General features: G+C 59.5%; 3 protein-coding genes across 7 annotated transcripts in view; 2 read left to right on the forward strand and 1 right to left on the reverse strand.

The window, feature by feature from the left end:
• Positions 1–6081, forward strand: part of YARS1 (tyrosyl-tRNA synthetase 1) — a 29783-nt gene extending 23702 nt beyond the window's left edge. For 2 of the 3 annotated variants that reach the window (XM_070078808.1, XM_002720707.5), the window contains exons 9-13: positions 949–1084; positions 2077–2174; positions 3011–3204; positions 3705–3846; positions 5255–6081. In XM_070078808.1, coding sequence (XP_069934909.1) covers positions 949–1084; positions 2077–2174; positions 3011–3204; positions 3705–3846; positions 5255–5365 — 681 coding nt within the window. In that variant the 3' untranslated portion in view covers positions 5366–6081. The remainder of the gene's footprint in view (positions 1–948; positions 1085–2076; positions 2175–3010; positions 3205–3704; positions 3847–5254) is intronic. The other variant, XR_001795551.3, reaches the window with a different exon arrangement.
• Positions 1–15421, forward strand: part of RNF19B (ring finger protein 19B) — a 269313-nt gene that overhangs the window by 165796 nt on the left and 88096 nt on the right. The gene's annotated exons all lie outside the window — the stretch shown is intronic.
• The window catches only part of NHSL3 (NHS like 3), a 29151-nt gene continuing 20107 nt past the window's right edge, over positions 6378–15421 (reverse strand). For 2 of the 3 annotated variants that reach the window (XM_070078802.1, XM_070078803.1), the window contains exons 2-7: positions 12749–12919; positions 12611–12666; positions 12259–12382; positions 11536–11652; positions 8860–11442; positions 6378–8514 (exon numbers count right to left, since the gene is read on the reverse strand). In XM_070078802.1, coding sequence (XP_069934903.1) covers positions 8492–8514; positions 8860–11442; positions 11536–11652; positions 12259–12382; positions 12611–12666; positions 12749–12919 — 3074 coding nt within the window. In that variant the 3' untranslated portion in view covers positions 6378–8491. Of the gene's footprint in view, positions 8515–8859; positions 11443–11535; positions 11653–12258; positions 12383–12610; positions 12667–12748; positions 12920–14447; positions 14596–15421 lie in introns of those variants that run through there. The other variant, XM_008273750.4, reaches the window with a different exon arrangement.

Raw genomic sequence — 15421 nt, forward strand, 5'->3', positions numbered from 1 at the left:
TTGTCTGTCACCCTTGGTTACCTGTGTGTTTCTCTGTACAACACTCCGTTTATGCCACCACTCTAAGCATAAATGGAGGGACTGGAAGAATTAGACCAATAAATACATCCAGCCTCAAACACTCTCAAGTACATGTGGAATTCACAGCTGGAGGCTGTCTCTGTGGTGCAGCAGGTTAAGCCGCCACTTGACGCTGGCATCCTATATCAGAGTACCAATTTGAGTCCCGGCTATTCTTGTGATGTAGTTTCCTGGTAATGTGTCTGTTAAGGCAGCGGAGGGAGCCCAAGTACTTGGGCCCCTGCCCACTTGGAAGAGCAAGATAGAGCTCCTGGCTCCTGGCTTCAGCCTGGCCCAGACCCAGCTCTTGTTTGGGGAGTAAACCAGTAGTCTATTTACCTATCTCTGTTGTTCTGCCTTTAAAAATATTTATTTTTACTTGAAAGTCAGAGTTACAGAGATCTTCCATCTGCTGATTCACTCCCTAAGTGGTCATAATGGCCAGAGCTGGGCCAGGCCAAAGCCAGAGGCCTGGAACTCCATCCATATCTCCCACATGGGTGGCAAGTGCCCCAGCATTTGGGCTGTGTTCCACAGCTTTCCCAGGCACATTAGCAGGGAACTGGATCAGAAGTGGAGCAGCCAGGATCAAACTGGCACCCATATGGAATTCCAGCATCGCAGATGGAGGCTTAACCCCCTGTACCACAATGCTGGCCCCAATAAATAAATCTATAAAATTTTTTAAGAAAATCCTGTGTTTTAGATGAGTTAGCCTTTCTGAAATGTGTTCCCTCTTTTCTTTATCTTCCTCACAAGAAGGTCACAAGGATCAAATAAGACTGCATGTGGGGAACCAAGTCCCTGCATCCTGTGTACGTTCTCAGTCGATTGAGTGTCCTGCGCCCTGTTAGGCTTCTTCTCACCTGGTCGCATTGGCTTCTGCAGGTTGTACACCCTGGAGACCTCAAGAATTCTGTTGAAGTCGCCCTGAACAAGTTGCTGGATCCCATCAGGGAGAAGTTTAATTCCCCTGCCCTGAAAAAGCTGGCCAGTGCTGCCTATCCAGATCCCTCAAAGCAGAGTAAGCCAGCTGGGGAGGGGGGAGGCCAGGGAGGAGGTGATGGGGTCTGCAGAGCCCCTGGTCAGTGGGCCCAAGAACCTGGGGGTCTGAAAGGCAGGACTCACATATCCCGCTGAGTGCTGAGAGATCTAGAGTCACTGTGGTCAGTGCCGTGGGGTCATTACATCCTGGTGGGCCAACACTGCTGGGTCACTAAGTCTGCCTCTTCACTAGGAGAGGGACTGGGTTAGACCACCTGTGGGCAGCTGGCCGTGGGGTGGTTGTCTGTGATGCGGCTGCCCTCCCAGTGCTTCCGCCTGGCTCTCAGTCGGCCATCCACACCTTGTCCATGATGCCGAGCCACTGGCATTGGTAGCTTCATGTGACCCTCCCAGGAAGGACTCAGTATGTGAAATCATGAATGGGAACGCCTAAAGGTGCCAAAGCTACCAATGTCCCCTCCTTCCCCTCCACCCTGACAACAGAGGGACAGAGTAGATGAAAATCTGGCCCATCACTTCTGAAAGGTTTTCAACCTTGCTTTATTTTTTTAAGATCATGTATTTATTTAAAAGTCAGAGAGACAGAGATCTTCCATCTGCTGGTTCACTCCCCAGAAGGCTGCAATGGCAGGGGCTGGGCCAGGTCAAAGCCAGGAGGTTCTTCCAGGTCATCTACATGGGTGGCAGGGGCCCAAGTACTTGGGCCATCTTCCAGTGCTTTTCCCAAGCCATTAGCTGGGAGCTAGATTGGAAGTGGAGCAGCCAGGACGTGAAGCGGTGCCCATATGGGATGCCAGCATCAAAGGCAGTGGTTTTACCTGCTACGCCCTGGCACCGGCCCCTGTCTTCCCTTCTTTAAAGAAGGTTTAACCCTTCTTTAAAGGGTTGGTTGATTCTGGGAGCTCTACACCAAATCTTGCCTGAGCTCCAAGTCCTCATTTTGGTGGGATCAGCAGCTCACTTGCCATGGGGAAGGAGAGTCTTGATCCCATGAGGTTTTTTCATTCCCAGAGCCAGTTGCCAAAGGCCCTGCCAAGAATTCAGAACCAGAGGAAGTCATCCCCTCCCGGCTGGACATCCGTGTGGGGAAAATCATCAGTGTGGAGAAGGTACTCGTTCTTACCACATCCCAGAGAAGCAGATGGGGTCAGGCCCCTGGCCTGGAGACGGGAAGCAACATCCCCGGGGTCACACTGCAGGCAGAGTGCAGGCGTCTGATTCCAGGTGTCGGGCTTTGCGTGGCCTCCGGGCCTTATGCAACCAAACACGTCCAGGCACTTAGAGTTGGGGGGCGGGTGTTAGTCAGAGGGAACTTGTTTATCTGTGAAATCCGGTCTGACGGACTCACCTGCTTTCTCTTCACTTGCATGGACAAGCTGCCGGCCCTATCTCGGCTCAGCCACTTTGTCTCCCTCTTCAGACAGTGGTGGAGAGAGGAGGACTTCCTTTTCCCGAGACTGGTCGTGTGGCCAGTGCCAGGACTGTTGCTCTGGGCTTTTCACACCTAGCACGGAGTGACCTTTCCCTATAAAGACCTAGTCACCAGAACCCCCTTGACAGCCACTGGTGCTTCAGATGCTGAGGCCAACAGTTGTCCAGCTGTCCCCCATCTCCCAGTCACCTGGGACCCATCTAGCGCGGCACACGGACCATAGTGGTGGCTACCCAGACAGTCCAGGCCATCGGTCTCTGCCAGCGGTTCCTTGACCTCTTACACACAAGCACGTGGGTTCATTTCCCTCAAAGCTGGCCTCTTGGCCCAGAGCAGACCGTACCTGGAATGCCCATTTCTCCTGCCTGCCATCTGGGGCTGGAAAGGGTGAGCTCCAGAGGTCCCTCTAGGGGGCTCTACCAGGAGCAGATGCCCCTTCCTGGAGTCAGAGTTCCCCGAGCCCTCGGCCCTCCCCACTCTGCTCTTCTGCTACCTGACATGTCTTGCTGGCAGCACCCAGATGCAGACAGCCTGTACGTGGAGAAGATCGAGGTCGGGGAAGCTGAGCCCCGGACTGTGGTGAGCGGCCTGGTACAGTTCGTGCCCAAGGAGGAACTGCAGGACCGGCTGGTGGTGGTGCTGTGCAACCTGAAACCCCAGAAGATGAGGGGAGTCGAGTCCCAGGGCATGCTTCTGTGCGCGTCCACGTGAGTGAGGCGCTGCGGGGGAGGGCAGGAGGACAAGGGGCTGGCCCACGTGCTGCCCTTCCCTAGGCCTGCGGAAGCCCTGAGAACACGTGTCTCCTCCACACTGATGCCAGAAGATAACACTAGAATTTGTTGCACAAGTACACGTACACGACTGAAGCACTTTGCTCAGTTGATTTTTGTTAAAACAGAAATTGAGTTTTCAAAGGAGTTTCTGAGAGGTGGAGCCAGGATTCAGATCCAGTTCTGAGGGGCTGGAAAGTCCTTGCTGGGTTGTTTCATACTGCTTCCCCTGAGACCCAGACTGTGGCATCAGATTTCCTCGTAACCTAACGCTGGTGCTAACCAGGCCAGCTAAGCGAGGACCTCCTGGGCTCTGGCATCGAGGAGACCCTAAATCCCACGTGGGTCCCTACGGAAGGGCCTAGTTGCTTTGGCCACCCCGGCTTCTGGAAGGCATCCATCGCCTCACCCTTCCCTTGTCCCGTGTGTCTTCCCAGAGAAGGGGTAAACCGCCAGGTTGAACCTCTGGACCCTCCTGCAGGCTCTGCCCCTGGTGAGCGAGTGTTTGTGAAGGGCTACGAGAAGGGCCAGCCAGACGAGGAGCTCAAGCCCAAGAAGAAAGTCTTTGAGAAGCTGCAGGTAGGGAGCTGCAGGTGTTCCCGTTGGGCTGGGCGCCTGGACTGTGTGCCCAAACTGCTTGCTCTGTTACTGAATCCACAGCCGACTCCTTCCCAGTTGGGACTTCTTGGGCTGTTTATTTTTTAAGATTTATTTACTTGAAAGAGTGATGGAGAGGGAGAAACAAAGAGAGGTCTCCCATCTGGTGGTTCACTCCCCATATGGCCACAACAGCCAGGGCTGGGCCAGGCCAAAGCCAGGAACTCCATCCTGGTCTCCCACATGGGTGCAGGGGCCCAAGGACCTGGGCCATCTTCCCAGGGGCATTAGCAAAGAGTTGAGTTGGAAGTGAAGCAGCTGGGACTCAAACCCAGCACTGTAGAAAATGATTTAACCCACTGCACCATGACACTGCCTCCTAAAGATTTATTTATTTATTTGAAAGGCAGTTACAGAGACAGAGGAGGGGAGAGACCAACAGATCTTCCATTTGTTGCTTCACTCCCCAAAATGGCCACAGAGGCCTTGGCTTTGCCAGGCCACAGCCAGGAGCTTCATAGAAGTCTCCCACGTGGGTGGCAGGAGCCCAAGGACTTGGGCCATCCTGCAGTGCTTTCCCAGGCACATTAGCAGGGAACCGGATTGGAATTGGAGCAGCCACTGCTCTCACTGCTCAAACCTGTGCTCAAAGAGTATGCGGAGTCGCAGGCTGCACCTTCACCTGCTGTACCACAGCACGCTATCCTCCCCCAGTGGGGACTTCTGAGCCCCATCTTCATTCCAGACCTTTCTGAGCAGCATGGTGGTCCAGGCCTTGCAGGTACTGAGGCACTGTGGGAGGGACTCAGACATTTCCTCACTCGATCCTCAGGCCCTGGAGGATCATCCCCATCTTACCGACAGAATAGTTTCCAGCGGCCACATGGGGTTGCCAGAAGTGATGGAGCCAGGATCAAAACCCTGTCAGGGTGCCCCCTGCCCACTCTGACCTTGGAGCTCTCATTCTCTCCTGTCTGCACGCCAACCCACACATGGCCTTCCCCAGAGATCCAGAGGATCATTCATTCCACAAATAGCCGTGGCTCACTAAGCTAATCCTCCGCCTGCGGCACCGGCACCCCGGGTTCTAGTCCCAGTTGCTCCTCTTCCAGTCCAGCTCTCTGCTGTGGCCCGGGAAGGCAGTGGAAGATGGCCCAAGTGCTTGGGTCCTACACCTGCATGGGGGACCAGGAGGAAACACCTGGCTCCTGGCTTCAGGTCGGCGCTGCGTGCTGGCTGTAATAGCCATTTGGGGGGTGAACCAACGGAAGGAAGACCTTTCTCTCTGTCTCTCTCTCTCTCACTGTCTAAATTCTGCCTGTCAAAAAAAAAAAAAAGAGGGCCTGCACTCACTCCCACCACTGTCTCCACCTCTTGCTGTCTTGTGCAGGCCGACTTTAAAATTTCCGAGGAGTGCGTCGCACAGTGGAAGCACACCAACTTCATGACCAAGCTGGGCTGCGTCTCCTGCAAATCACTGAAAGGCGGGAACATCAGCTAGCGGCCTGGCGGCTCCTCCCTTCCCCCATCATCCTGCGCCCTCCGCTGCCTCCTCAGTTTGCTGGTCCGTCATCCATAGCCCACCTCAGGACACTGAAGCAGCAGATCCGTGGGCCTGCGGCTCCCCGGCGCAGAGTCTGGGCTCCTGCTGTCTGGCTACAGTGAGACTGACCCTGGCGGGGAGTGCTGAGAGCAGGGCGGCAGGAAGTCAGCTCTGCCCTCTTCCCTTGGCAGCCAACCTGAGAAATCTGGTTCCAATGTCACTCTCATGCCACAGTCCTCGTAATTGGAAAAATACTGGTTTCCAGGTTTTCTTGGAATTATCCCAGCAGCTGTGCCTCTAGTCAGGATCTAGTGCCTGGACTGGGCTAATTACAGCTTCTCCCCAACAGGAAATTGTGGGATTTGAAAAGGAAAGAGAAGGGAAAACAGAGAAGCTAGTGGTCTACCGAGTAGCTGGCCGCTTTCCCAGTGCCTGCCTCCTGAGGCTTGGCCCTGGGGCACAGGGATGGTGCCTGCCTCCTGAGGCTTGGCCCTGGGGCACAGGGATGGCCACAGGGCTCCCGCAGGGTCCCTTCATCCAGCTGTGTTAGCATCAGGAGTGGAACGGGATGGAGCAGTGTGGGTTCCTTCACAGAGGGTCGGGTACTTCTCCATAAGACATCTCAATCAAATCACCATCAGTATCAGAAATTCAAATAAAGTGTCTGAACAATGGAGCCTGAGTGGTGCCTGTGTGTGGGCTGGGCCATCGCAGCAGAGAGCATGGGTGTGGGACAGCTGCTGCACCCCTCACCCAGCTGGGCGGGCCTGTGATGGGGGGCGGGGCAGAAGAGGCCCAGTCCTAGGTCCAGTGCTGGCAGCAGGCAGAACACACCCCCTTCGAATACAGCCCCAGACCCCCACCCGCCCCTCCCTTCAAGGGGCCGCGGGCATGACTGGGCCTCCCTCAGACCCCAACTGGAGCTGGCACCCGTCTGTCATGGAGGGGACAAAGCAGCAGCAGTCACAGCCAAGTTTCAATCATTTAATTAACACCTTCAAATGAAACACAGCTTTTCCATGTGTCTCACGCAGGCTTCGGGGCAGAGGGAATGAATTGTCTGTATAGATATATCAAAGACTCAAAAATTTAAAGAAATATATATATATACTTCTCTCTGACATTTTTATGGAAATTAAAAATCAGAGGCTTTTGGTCTCTCCATTTGCACTAGGTCAAGCTCACTTACCCTAGAGGACAAAGAAGGGTCGCCTCTTCTAGATCATCCCCCTGCTTTGCACTCTGTCCCACCCAGGGGAAGCAAGCTCAGAAGATCCTATCTGAGGATAGAGAGCTCCCGTAACATTGCAGGTGAGGGAAGGGGAAGGTGGAAGTCAGGCTCTCCCAGGGCTGCACCAGGGCCCGGTTTCCAGGGAGCTTGGACCCAGCCCTGCCTATGTCCTGGGGGTGGAGAGGGTCAGGAGCTCTGAGAAGAGCAGTGCTTACTGACTGTCCTCCTCCCCCAACTCGCCGGGCAGGGGCCACACAGACCCAGCAGCAGCTCCGTTACCCACAGGGAGAGCCAGGGGACAGCCTGGGCTTGGAGCCACAGGAAGAAGACAGTAGGGACAGACTGAAGATGCCATAGCGAGGGCCACAAGAGCCTGGTCTCTCACACCACACTCCCTGCATTCCTAGCTCTGGTCTGGGGAGGGAGGGCTAATCTCATTCCTTGGTGGTAGAGAAACTAAAAAGGAGATTCCTTGCCAGGCTCAAGCCCAACTCACTGTTGAGGAAAGAAGACCAAGAAGGGGCAGCCACGGGTGGCAGCCACACTCCTGCAGGGACAGCCATTACCTACATAGGTGGCACAGGCTGCAAACAGGAAGGGAAGGTCCATTAAAATCCCCAGAGGAGAGATGAGCAGCAGAGGCTGACATCCAGGGAACACCTACCCAGCCAGCTGCTGCGGAGCCCTGGGTAGCCCCTTGTTTACTGGGGAGGAGTCTCCAGTAAAAGCTGTCTTTGGTTTCCCAGCCCTGCCATTCGCATCGCCTCCGCCACCTGTGCTGGAAGCTGCAGCCAGGAGGACGTGCACCCGCGAAACAGCAGAGGGAACGGTCGGAAGGAAGGCTGTAGGGCCAGGTCTGGGCCACTGCCAAATAAGCCAGCCCCCACCAGACCTCCTCCCCATCCGCCGCCTCAGTAGTTCCTGCCAAGGGGACAGGTTTAGGGACACAGCCTCTGAAGAGCTGCAGAGACCCGCTGGAGGAGAGTAAGGAGCAGACGCCCGGCATGCCAGGTGCCCACCGAGATGTCACTCCTCTGTCCTGCCACCGGGGACAGAGCCAGCCCGTGGACCTCCGCTTTGTCTTCCTCCGCCCACCCATCTGGGCCCTGGCAGTCTCCTCCCTGTCCCCTGCATGGAGCACCTGGCAGAACTGGAAGGCAGGAGGGTGGTTGGTGCTAAGTGGAGGCACAGGAAGGCCAGCCCCACTGCACCTTTTGTGCTTTGGAGTGCCACAGCCCCGCTCCTGCGCCCGGCCCGCCAGCGGAAGCCTATGCGGATGCAACAACTCGCCCACCTCCACGAACTAAGAAAAGGAGCAAACTGGATGGAGGGAGGAGGGGCAGGTGGGTGGAGCTCTGGGCTGGCTACCAGAGACCCACGCTGCTGCCGTGTAAACAGGCCCTGGAGTGTGGTTTCACGGGCCCCGCAGAATGGACGTGCAGCCACTTTTTCAAAAGTGCTTTGATTCTGGACTACAGTATATATGCATGATTTGGACACAAAAAAAATGGAACGAAATAAACTCGTGAGGCGCTCTGCACCCACCTATGTGGCCTCGGGGCCAGCAGGGGGCGCAGCTACCCACTCCCTCCAGCTACCTCCTAGGAGATGAGGCTAAGGCCAAGACGGACGCCGCAGCTGGCAGCTGGCAGCTGCCAGAGGTGATCCAGTCGGGCACACACGGGAGGGCGGGCAATGCCAGACTTGCATAAATATCGAAGGCCGTGGAGGTTAAGGCTGCGGGCATCCTCTCAGGTTGTGTCTGCCGGTTCCTCTTGTCCTTGGAGCTGCTCAGGTCCCTGAGAGATTGTGTACCTGGGATGGGTCAGCAGTGCCACTGAGGTGCCTGGTGGTCAGACCAGCTCCTTCTTTGGGTCTGTGAGGAAAAGAAAGGACACTTGGTGGAGGGCTCCCCAGCCTGGTTCTGGCACTGAGAGCCCAAGGCACATCCTCACCCTGCCTTTTCCCACCCCTTCCAGCCCACGCCAGCAGCACCGGCTGGCCACGACAAACGTGACCCCTGCCACTGTAGCGTCACAGGGGCCTAGGACGGGCAGGAAAAATGGCGAAGCTGGGATTCAAACTCAGCTGGCGTGATGCCAAGGCCCCCCAGCCTCACCCCAGTAGCTCCTTCCCAGTAGCTTCCCAGGCATCCCAAGACGAAGCGCGAACCCTTCCGAGGGTACTCGGCATGACCACTTCCCACCACTGCCCACCATACCTGAGCCTGGGGAGCCCATCTTCTCCTCTGGGCACGCCAGCTGCACCACACCTCCGTTCGCGGCCAGCTCCCCCTTAGTCCTGTCCTCGGCATGACTGAGGCCATTGGTGGGAGGAGCAGTGAGGGACTCAGCCCGAGGGAAGCTGGGGGAGGCAGGCGGCGGGACTCCCACAGACGGCTTGCGGGCCACAGGTGGGGGAGCCTTCGGCGGCTTCTTTGGGGCCTGGGCATCTCGTTGCTCCGAGATGCTCCGAAGTTCAGCCACCATTTTCCGCTGGAGGTCAGCCTGGGCCTCAGGAGACGCGGGCCGCTCGAGCTGCAGCTTCTTGGTGCCCTTGGAGAAGATGAAGCTGGCGGTGGAGGCGGGAGACTGGGGAGGCCGCGGCTCTGCCTCGGGCGCTCCACTGGGCTGGGCACTCAGCGGGCCGTCGGCGGCAGCCAGGCTGGATGCCTTGAGTCGCACAGCAGCGTGCAGCCCTGAGCACGGGGCTGGCACAGGGCTGGCCCGTCCAGACAGGGCCCTTCGCAGGGGCTTCTGGGGGGCCAATGGCCCTGACGCTGGGGTGGGAGCCCCAGTGGGCGCGCCCACGGAGCGCAGCCGTACCATCTGCAGCAGCGAAGGCGTGACCAGAGGCGCACCGGCGTCCTCCCTGGGCGGCCCGCTGCTCTTGCTGCTGCAGCCCACTGGTTCCTTCCGAGGGAGCTTGGTCACAAGCCCTGGGGCAGAACTAGCTGGAGATGGCAGGGCTGGCGGGGCCGGAGGGGCTGGCGGGGCTGGAGGGGGCTCTGGAGTACCTTGGAGCTGGCTCTGCAAAGAGACAGCAGCTGGCGAACTGCCAGGCTCCGGGGCACCAGAGGGGTCTGCAGGCTCTGGGCCAGCCACAGAGAAAAAGGCCTCCTCGGGTGGGGGGAAGTCAGCCATGGACAGGTCCTGCTCCTCGGCTGCAGGCGGCGGGGGCGGGGGCCAGCTGGGATCTTGGAGGGGCTGCTCAGTAGTCTCTGGGGCAGCCGGAGCCTCCTCAACCACCTCCAGCTTCTTAGTGGGGGGTGGCGGGGGATGATAAGATGGGGGTGGGGATGGCGGGGGTGAAGGGTCTTTGGAGATGATGGGAGCCTCCAGGAGAGGGGTCAGGGATGTCTGGGGGGTGGCAGGGGGTGCAGGACTGGCCTCAGGGGGAGAGACAGGCCCAGAAGCCAGAACAGGGGTGGCCAGAGCAGGGGCAGCCTGGTTAGGGCTCTTGGGCTTGGAGGGAGGTGGGGAGAAGGGCGCAGGCACCTTGGGGTGAGGAGGTATCACAAACCTGTCACCCAGGGGGGTTGACATCTGCGGACCAGAGCGGTCCGAGGGGGCAGGGTCAGAGGAGGAGGAGCACAGAGAAGTGAGGGAGGAGGAGACAGAGGCCCCAGGAGATTGAAGGGAAGTGACACGCTCGGGTTTAGGGGGCTGAGCCTTGCCTGGGGAAGCAGGGGCACCTGCCAAACCCTTGGGAGGGAGGGTGGGGGTCCCACTCTGGCTCGAGTACCCACTAGAGGGTGAAAGCGTCCGTTCTGGGGAGCGCGGGGGGCGCCGGGAGCCACTCGGAGACAAGCCAGGCGCCCAGCCGCCTGCTGAGGTGCGGGGACAGGGTGCCGCCCCCAGCCCTTCTGATCCCCCGGTGGTGGGCGGCCGGGGCTGCGGCGGCGGCTGCTGCGGCTGCTTGCGCTCAGGCTTGGGAGGCAAGCCGGAGGGGCCGTCAGGTGCTGCGGAGCCCCGCTGGTGCAGGGAGTAGGTCCGGCGGGGAGGGGGTGGGGGCCGCTTCAGCTTCCGGAGGGACACACTGCGGCCCGACAGCTGCCCGCTACTCCGGATGCTGACCGTGTCCGAGGCCTCTGCAGTGCTGCCCCCGCTGGGGGAGCCCCGGCCACTGCCGCCCTGGGGAGGGGGTGCCACGCTGCTGCTGGCCACTGAGCCTTCTGGCCGGCCCTCGGAGCCACCCTTCGAAGAGAGGGTGGACCCGTCGGATACGATGGTCTCGGAGGATTGAGAGTGGCTCCAGGTGTCGCTGGAGGAGGAGGGGTGGCGGCTGAGGGGCCGTGGGCTCGAGGCTGAGGAGAAGCGGCCCAGCGAGCGGACGGAGGCCGGGCTGGCCGAGAGCAGGCTGCAGCGGCTCAGCGTGCGCAGGCTGCGGCGGCCCAAGGCCACCACGTCCACGGTGGGTGGCAACACAGCGTGTGGGATCAGCTTTGACAAGTAAGTGGCCTGGGGCGAGATGGACATGGCTGGGCTGAGGGGCTCCGGAGGCCCTGCTCCTCCGGTCATTCCAGGCACTGCTAAGGACATGGGCCGGTTCAACGGCGGGGGCCGGGCCCCTGTGGACCGGCCAACCAGGGTATCGTCCCGGTAGACACGGTCGATGTGGCGCTGCAGCGCGGCCTCTGTCTCAGCGCCCGCCTCCGCCTCTGCCTCCAGCGCCTGCAGGGACACCCGGGCCCCTGTCCCCAAGGCCAGCCCCGCTGGGCGGCCATCCACAGTGGGGATGCGTACAGCGTCCCGCGGACCAGGAGGCCGAGGAGTGCCTGGTGCCTCCCGCTCATTTCGCAGGCCTGGGAGGAACGGGAGAGGTGGGGGGTCAGCAGAGAGGGGCTGGCCAGCGCTCCCCGAGGCCACCGCCGCCGCCCTCCCAGTCCAGGGCTCACCGAGTTCCTTCTGCACGTGTTGCGGTAGACCTAGCACCGTGCTCCGCCGTGGCCGCCGCCGCCGCCCTGACTTCCCGGATGACTTTGGAAATGAGTCATGAGGTCGGAAGGTGGAGCCTGGGGGCCAGTCCGGGGGAGATGAGCAGGGGTGGAGAAAAAAAAAAAAACCGTTAGAGCAGCAGGACTCAGCACACTCTGCAGAGCACCACTTTTGTGGAATAAGAAGAGTTCTGGGAAAAAAAACAATTTGCACAAATAGGTGTGTGGGCGAAGCCGGGTTAAACCAAATGGGAAGCTGCTTTTCTGTAAGACTTCTAGGATGCTGCTAAGTCAACAATGATAATTTCCACTCAGTAAACACAGGACTATGTGTCAGCCAGCAGGTGAAACACTTGGCATTCATTCCAACAAGGTAAGTACTCTTATTACTCTCCTTTTTATAGAACATTAAACAGAGGCTCAGAGAGGTTAAGGGTCTGCCCAAGGTCACACAGCTAGTACATGGCAATGCCAGGCCTCACACCCAGGCTTCCCCACTCTGAATGAACTGTCCTGCTGTACAGCCCACGTGCTGTGAATCTCCAGGAGGACACAGGAGACTGTGTTTCCTGAATTCACTGAGTCACAGAGCCTGGCGAGCCCCTGGGTTAGGAGGAAACGGGCAAGCTGACGGTGCCCACCGTCCCCTCCCCTGCCCACAAATCCCAGCTGCTGCGCAGACACCTTTGCGCTGGATCATCTCGGAGCGGATAGAAAGAGCGTCCTCTGCCGTGGAGCTCTCGGCCGTGTAGGACGTGGTCTGGCTGCAGAAGGAGATGCTGTCTTCATCCGGCCCCGCACGGGAGGACTATCGGGGGAAGAAGGCGATCAGGCCCTGGCCTGGGCGGGGCTGCCTCCAACTCTCCCCACTGGAACTCTGGCTCGTGGATCGGCCCCACCCCCAGTATAACCCAGCAGCAGCTGCAGCAACCTTGGCCTGGTCCCTCAGGACACAGGAAGGAAACAGTTCCAGAGAGGTGCGTGCACAGGTCGGGCAGGGAGGGAGGAGTCCAGCGGGACTGGGCGGGGGGCTCACCTGGATACTCTGGGTGTCTCCATGGTCCCAGCCACTTTTGTTCAGTTTCTGTTTTTCTGGAAGATACCAGAGGGTGTGTTGGGCTGGGCCTCCAACCTTGGGAGCTAAGAGAGTGCGCTGGCGGGAGGGGAGTGTTACCTTGGTGCTGCAGTGAGCGGAGCCCCTCCTGCGCTTGCGTGTGCAGCTCCTCCAGGTGGGGTGGCCGCCCACTGGGGAAGAAGACATTGTCCTGGTGTTCATCCACTGCAGACCCTGGCCCCTGGCCGGGCCCTACGCTTTGATGTTTGTCACTCTCAGCTTTGGCAGAGCCTAGTGGGATGGAGGAGGGAGGGAAGTTGAAGCTGGAAGACATCGGAGTCCCGGACATGCCACAAGGCACAGCCACAAGGGTACCCACAGTCCCCAGCCTGTGCACAGCCCCTGCGCACACGGTGATACCCACTTCCCCCTACCTGGACACACAACCCATCATTCTGGGATGTGCACCCAATATATACAGCTCCCATTGTGCACACACACAAACTGTGTCTGTAATTCAGAGCCGCACACAAGACTGCCTGGGGACATGTGCAGTCCACAGCACACACATTCCCCATCTGCAGCCCCCAAGTCCCCTTTACAGGAAAGCATACTTATAGTGAAACCTCTCAGCCTACATCCAGAAAGAAGGGAGACCAGGAAAGAGTGGGAGCTGGCAGGGGACCTACCCAGAGTCCCAGCAAAGCCTGGGGGAAGGCACCCATGGGGGTATATATAACCTTGTGGGTCCCCTACTCACCCATGTGGCTGGCCCTTAGAAGTAAGGGCAGAGAGAAGGAGGACTGGGACCCTCCACCCGCAGCCAAGGAAGCTCTGGGCTCTGCTCAGGGAACAGTCCCAGCTGCCCCCCCCACTCCCCTCCCTCCTGGAGGCCCTGGCCCTTGGTGCAGAGGAGCCAGGATCCATTACAAAGGCTCCAGTTACAAGCCCCGCCCACGGAGGGGTTGGTCATCTAATCCTGGATGTGGGGGGGCTGCGTCAGCACTTTGCAGCCTTGGCCCCCCTCTAAATGAAACCCACAACATAAGCAAAAGCGCTAGGAGGGTCATGTGACCTGGATGGCACTTTGTGCAGGAGCAGGAACAAAACAAACCCATCACAGGGCCGCGCCCCCGACACCTGCCTCTCCACCCGGGCATCCACGGGAGTCCCACCAGGGCAGAGCTGGGGTCCCCCAGGGGACCTGATGGGAACTGTTCATCCACTCCTCCTGATTTGACAAGTTGGGGAAAACAGGCTCAAGGGGGAAAGGCCCTGCCTAAGGTCACCCAGCAAACGGGAGTCAGAGCCAGGAGGACACTCTGGGCTGCCACAGGGCGCTCCAGGGTCACACACACCTGGAATCCCTGGCCGCCCCGTCTTAATCCTGGCATGGAAGCCCAGGTCTTTGGAGGAGGAGTGGGCACAGGTTCCCCCTACCCAGGCCTTTAAGTCCCCCAACTTCCTGTGGAACTACTTTCCCCACCTCTGCTCGCATCCCACAGCCCCTCTCACTGGGGAGGGGGCTGCCAGCTCTCTGAACCGGCCCCGGGCTGTGCTCAGCGAAGCGCTTCAAAGCTCAAGCCGGCTTCAAGGTCAGAGACACCTGGCTCCATCCTCCCAAGCACAAGCAGGGCCCAGACAAAGACAGCAGCAAAGCGGCCGGACAAAGCAGCACGGGAGATTCTGGCCTCGCTACCAGCCCCCAGCCCCCACCTCCATTACTCCTTCCCGGCCTTGACCCCTTTTTCTACAACAGGGTCCGGCAAAGGGACGTATAGAGGATCCCGGCTCTCACCCCGCTGCCACACCCACTCACCCTTCTTCTTAAAGAGCCCAGGAAGCGTGGGGAGGTGGCGGCCCAGGAACACCACCATGACTGCGGGCGCCGCTCGCGACCGTCCCCTCTCCCGGCCTCTCCCGAGCGCCGCGCGGCGCCTTCACCATGACCCAGCACGGAGGAAAACGCCCGAGCGCTCGCGTCCCCGCCCCGCAGCAGCAATGCCTCCAGCCGGAGGGGGAGGGGCCGCTCCAGGTCCTCCTCCCACCTTCGCCACTGATCCCGCCCACCGGCCGACCCCGCCCCTCAAGAAGGATGCAGGGTGCACGAGGGAAACTGAGGCATGGAGTCTGTGCGTTCCCCGCTCTGGTCACTCAGCTGCAGCGGGGTCCCCTAACCCTGCCACTGTGTCCTGGTCTAAATATTCCGGAGCCAGAGCTGGGGCAGGGGTCCCGGCTGCCAGATGGGAGGCGGACGGGCCGCCAGACTAGACTTGGCAAGGTGCCCGCCCCTAAGCCCTCCTGGCTGGTGAGGGTAATGCCCTGGGGACAGAGCTCAGCCAATGAGGCAGTCAGGCAGAAGCCCAGGACAGCCCTGTGGGGGTGGAGAGGCCCCTGGAGGGGCAGGGGGCTGGCCCAGGACCCAGGACCTACCCGGGAAGTCAGGGACAGGCCCAGGGCAGAATCACAGTGGCTGCTGCCAACAACCTCTCTAGCGTGTGTCCAGCCCCACACTTTCCACAGGGCTTTCTTCCCACTTTGACAATGTGACATCAGAGGCCGGGGAAGTCACACAGCACAGGCAGGACTTCCACACTGACCTCCAACACCTTCCGCCAGGCTTCTTTCCTCTGACCCCTCTCTGTGACTCCAGGATCTGTGCTGGGTCCCCGGGCAAGGAGCAGAATGAGCCAGAAAGTCAGAGAGAGAGAGAGCAGGGGTTCAGCCTGCCCACACTGGAGCACCTGGGCTCGGACTCCTCACTCCAACTTCCAACCAGACCCCAGGAGGGAG

Source organism: Oryctolagus cuniculus, chromosome 7 (assembly GCF_964237555.1).
Source record: "Oryctolagus cuniculus chromosome 7, mOryCun1.1, whole genome shotgun sequence".
Lineage (NCBI taxonomy): Eukaryota > Metazoa > Chordata > Mammalia > Lagomorpha > Leporidae > Oryctolagus > Oryctolagus cuniculus.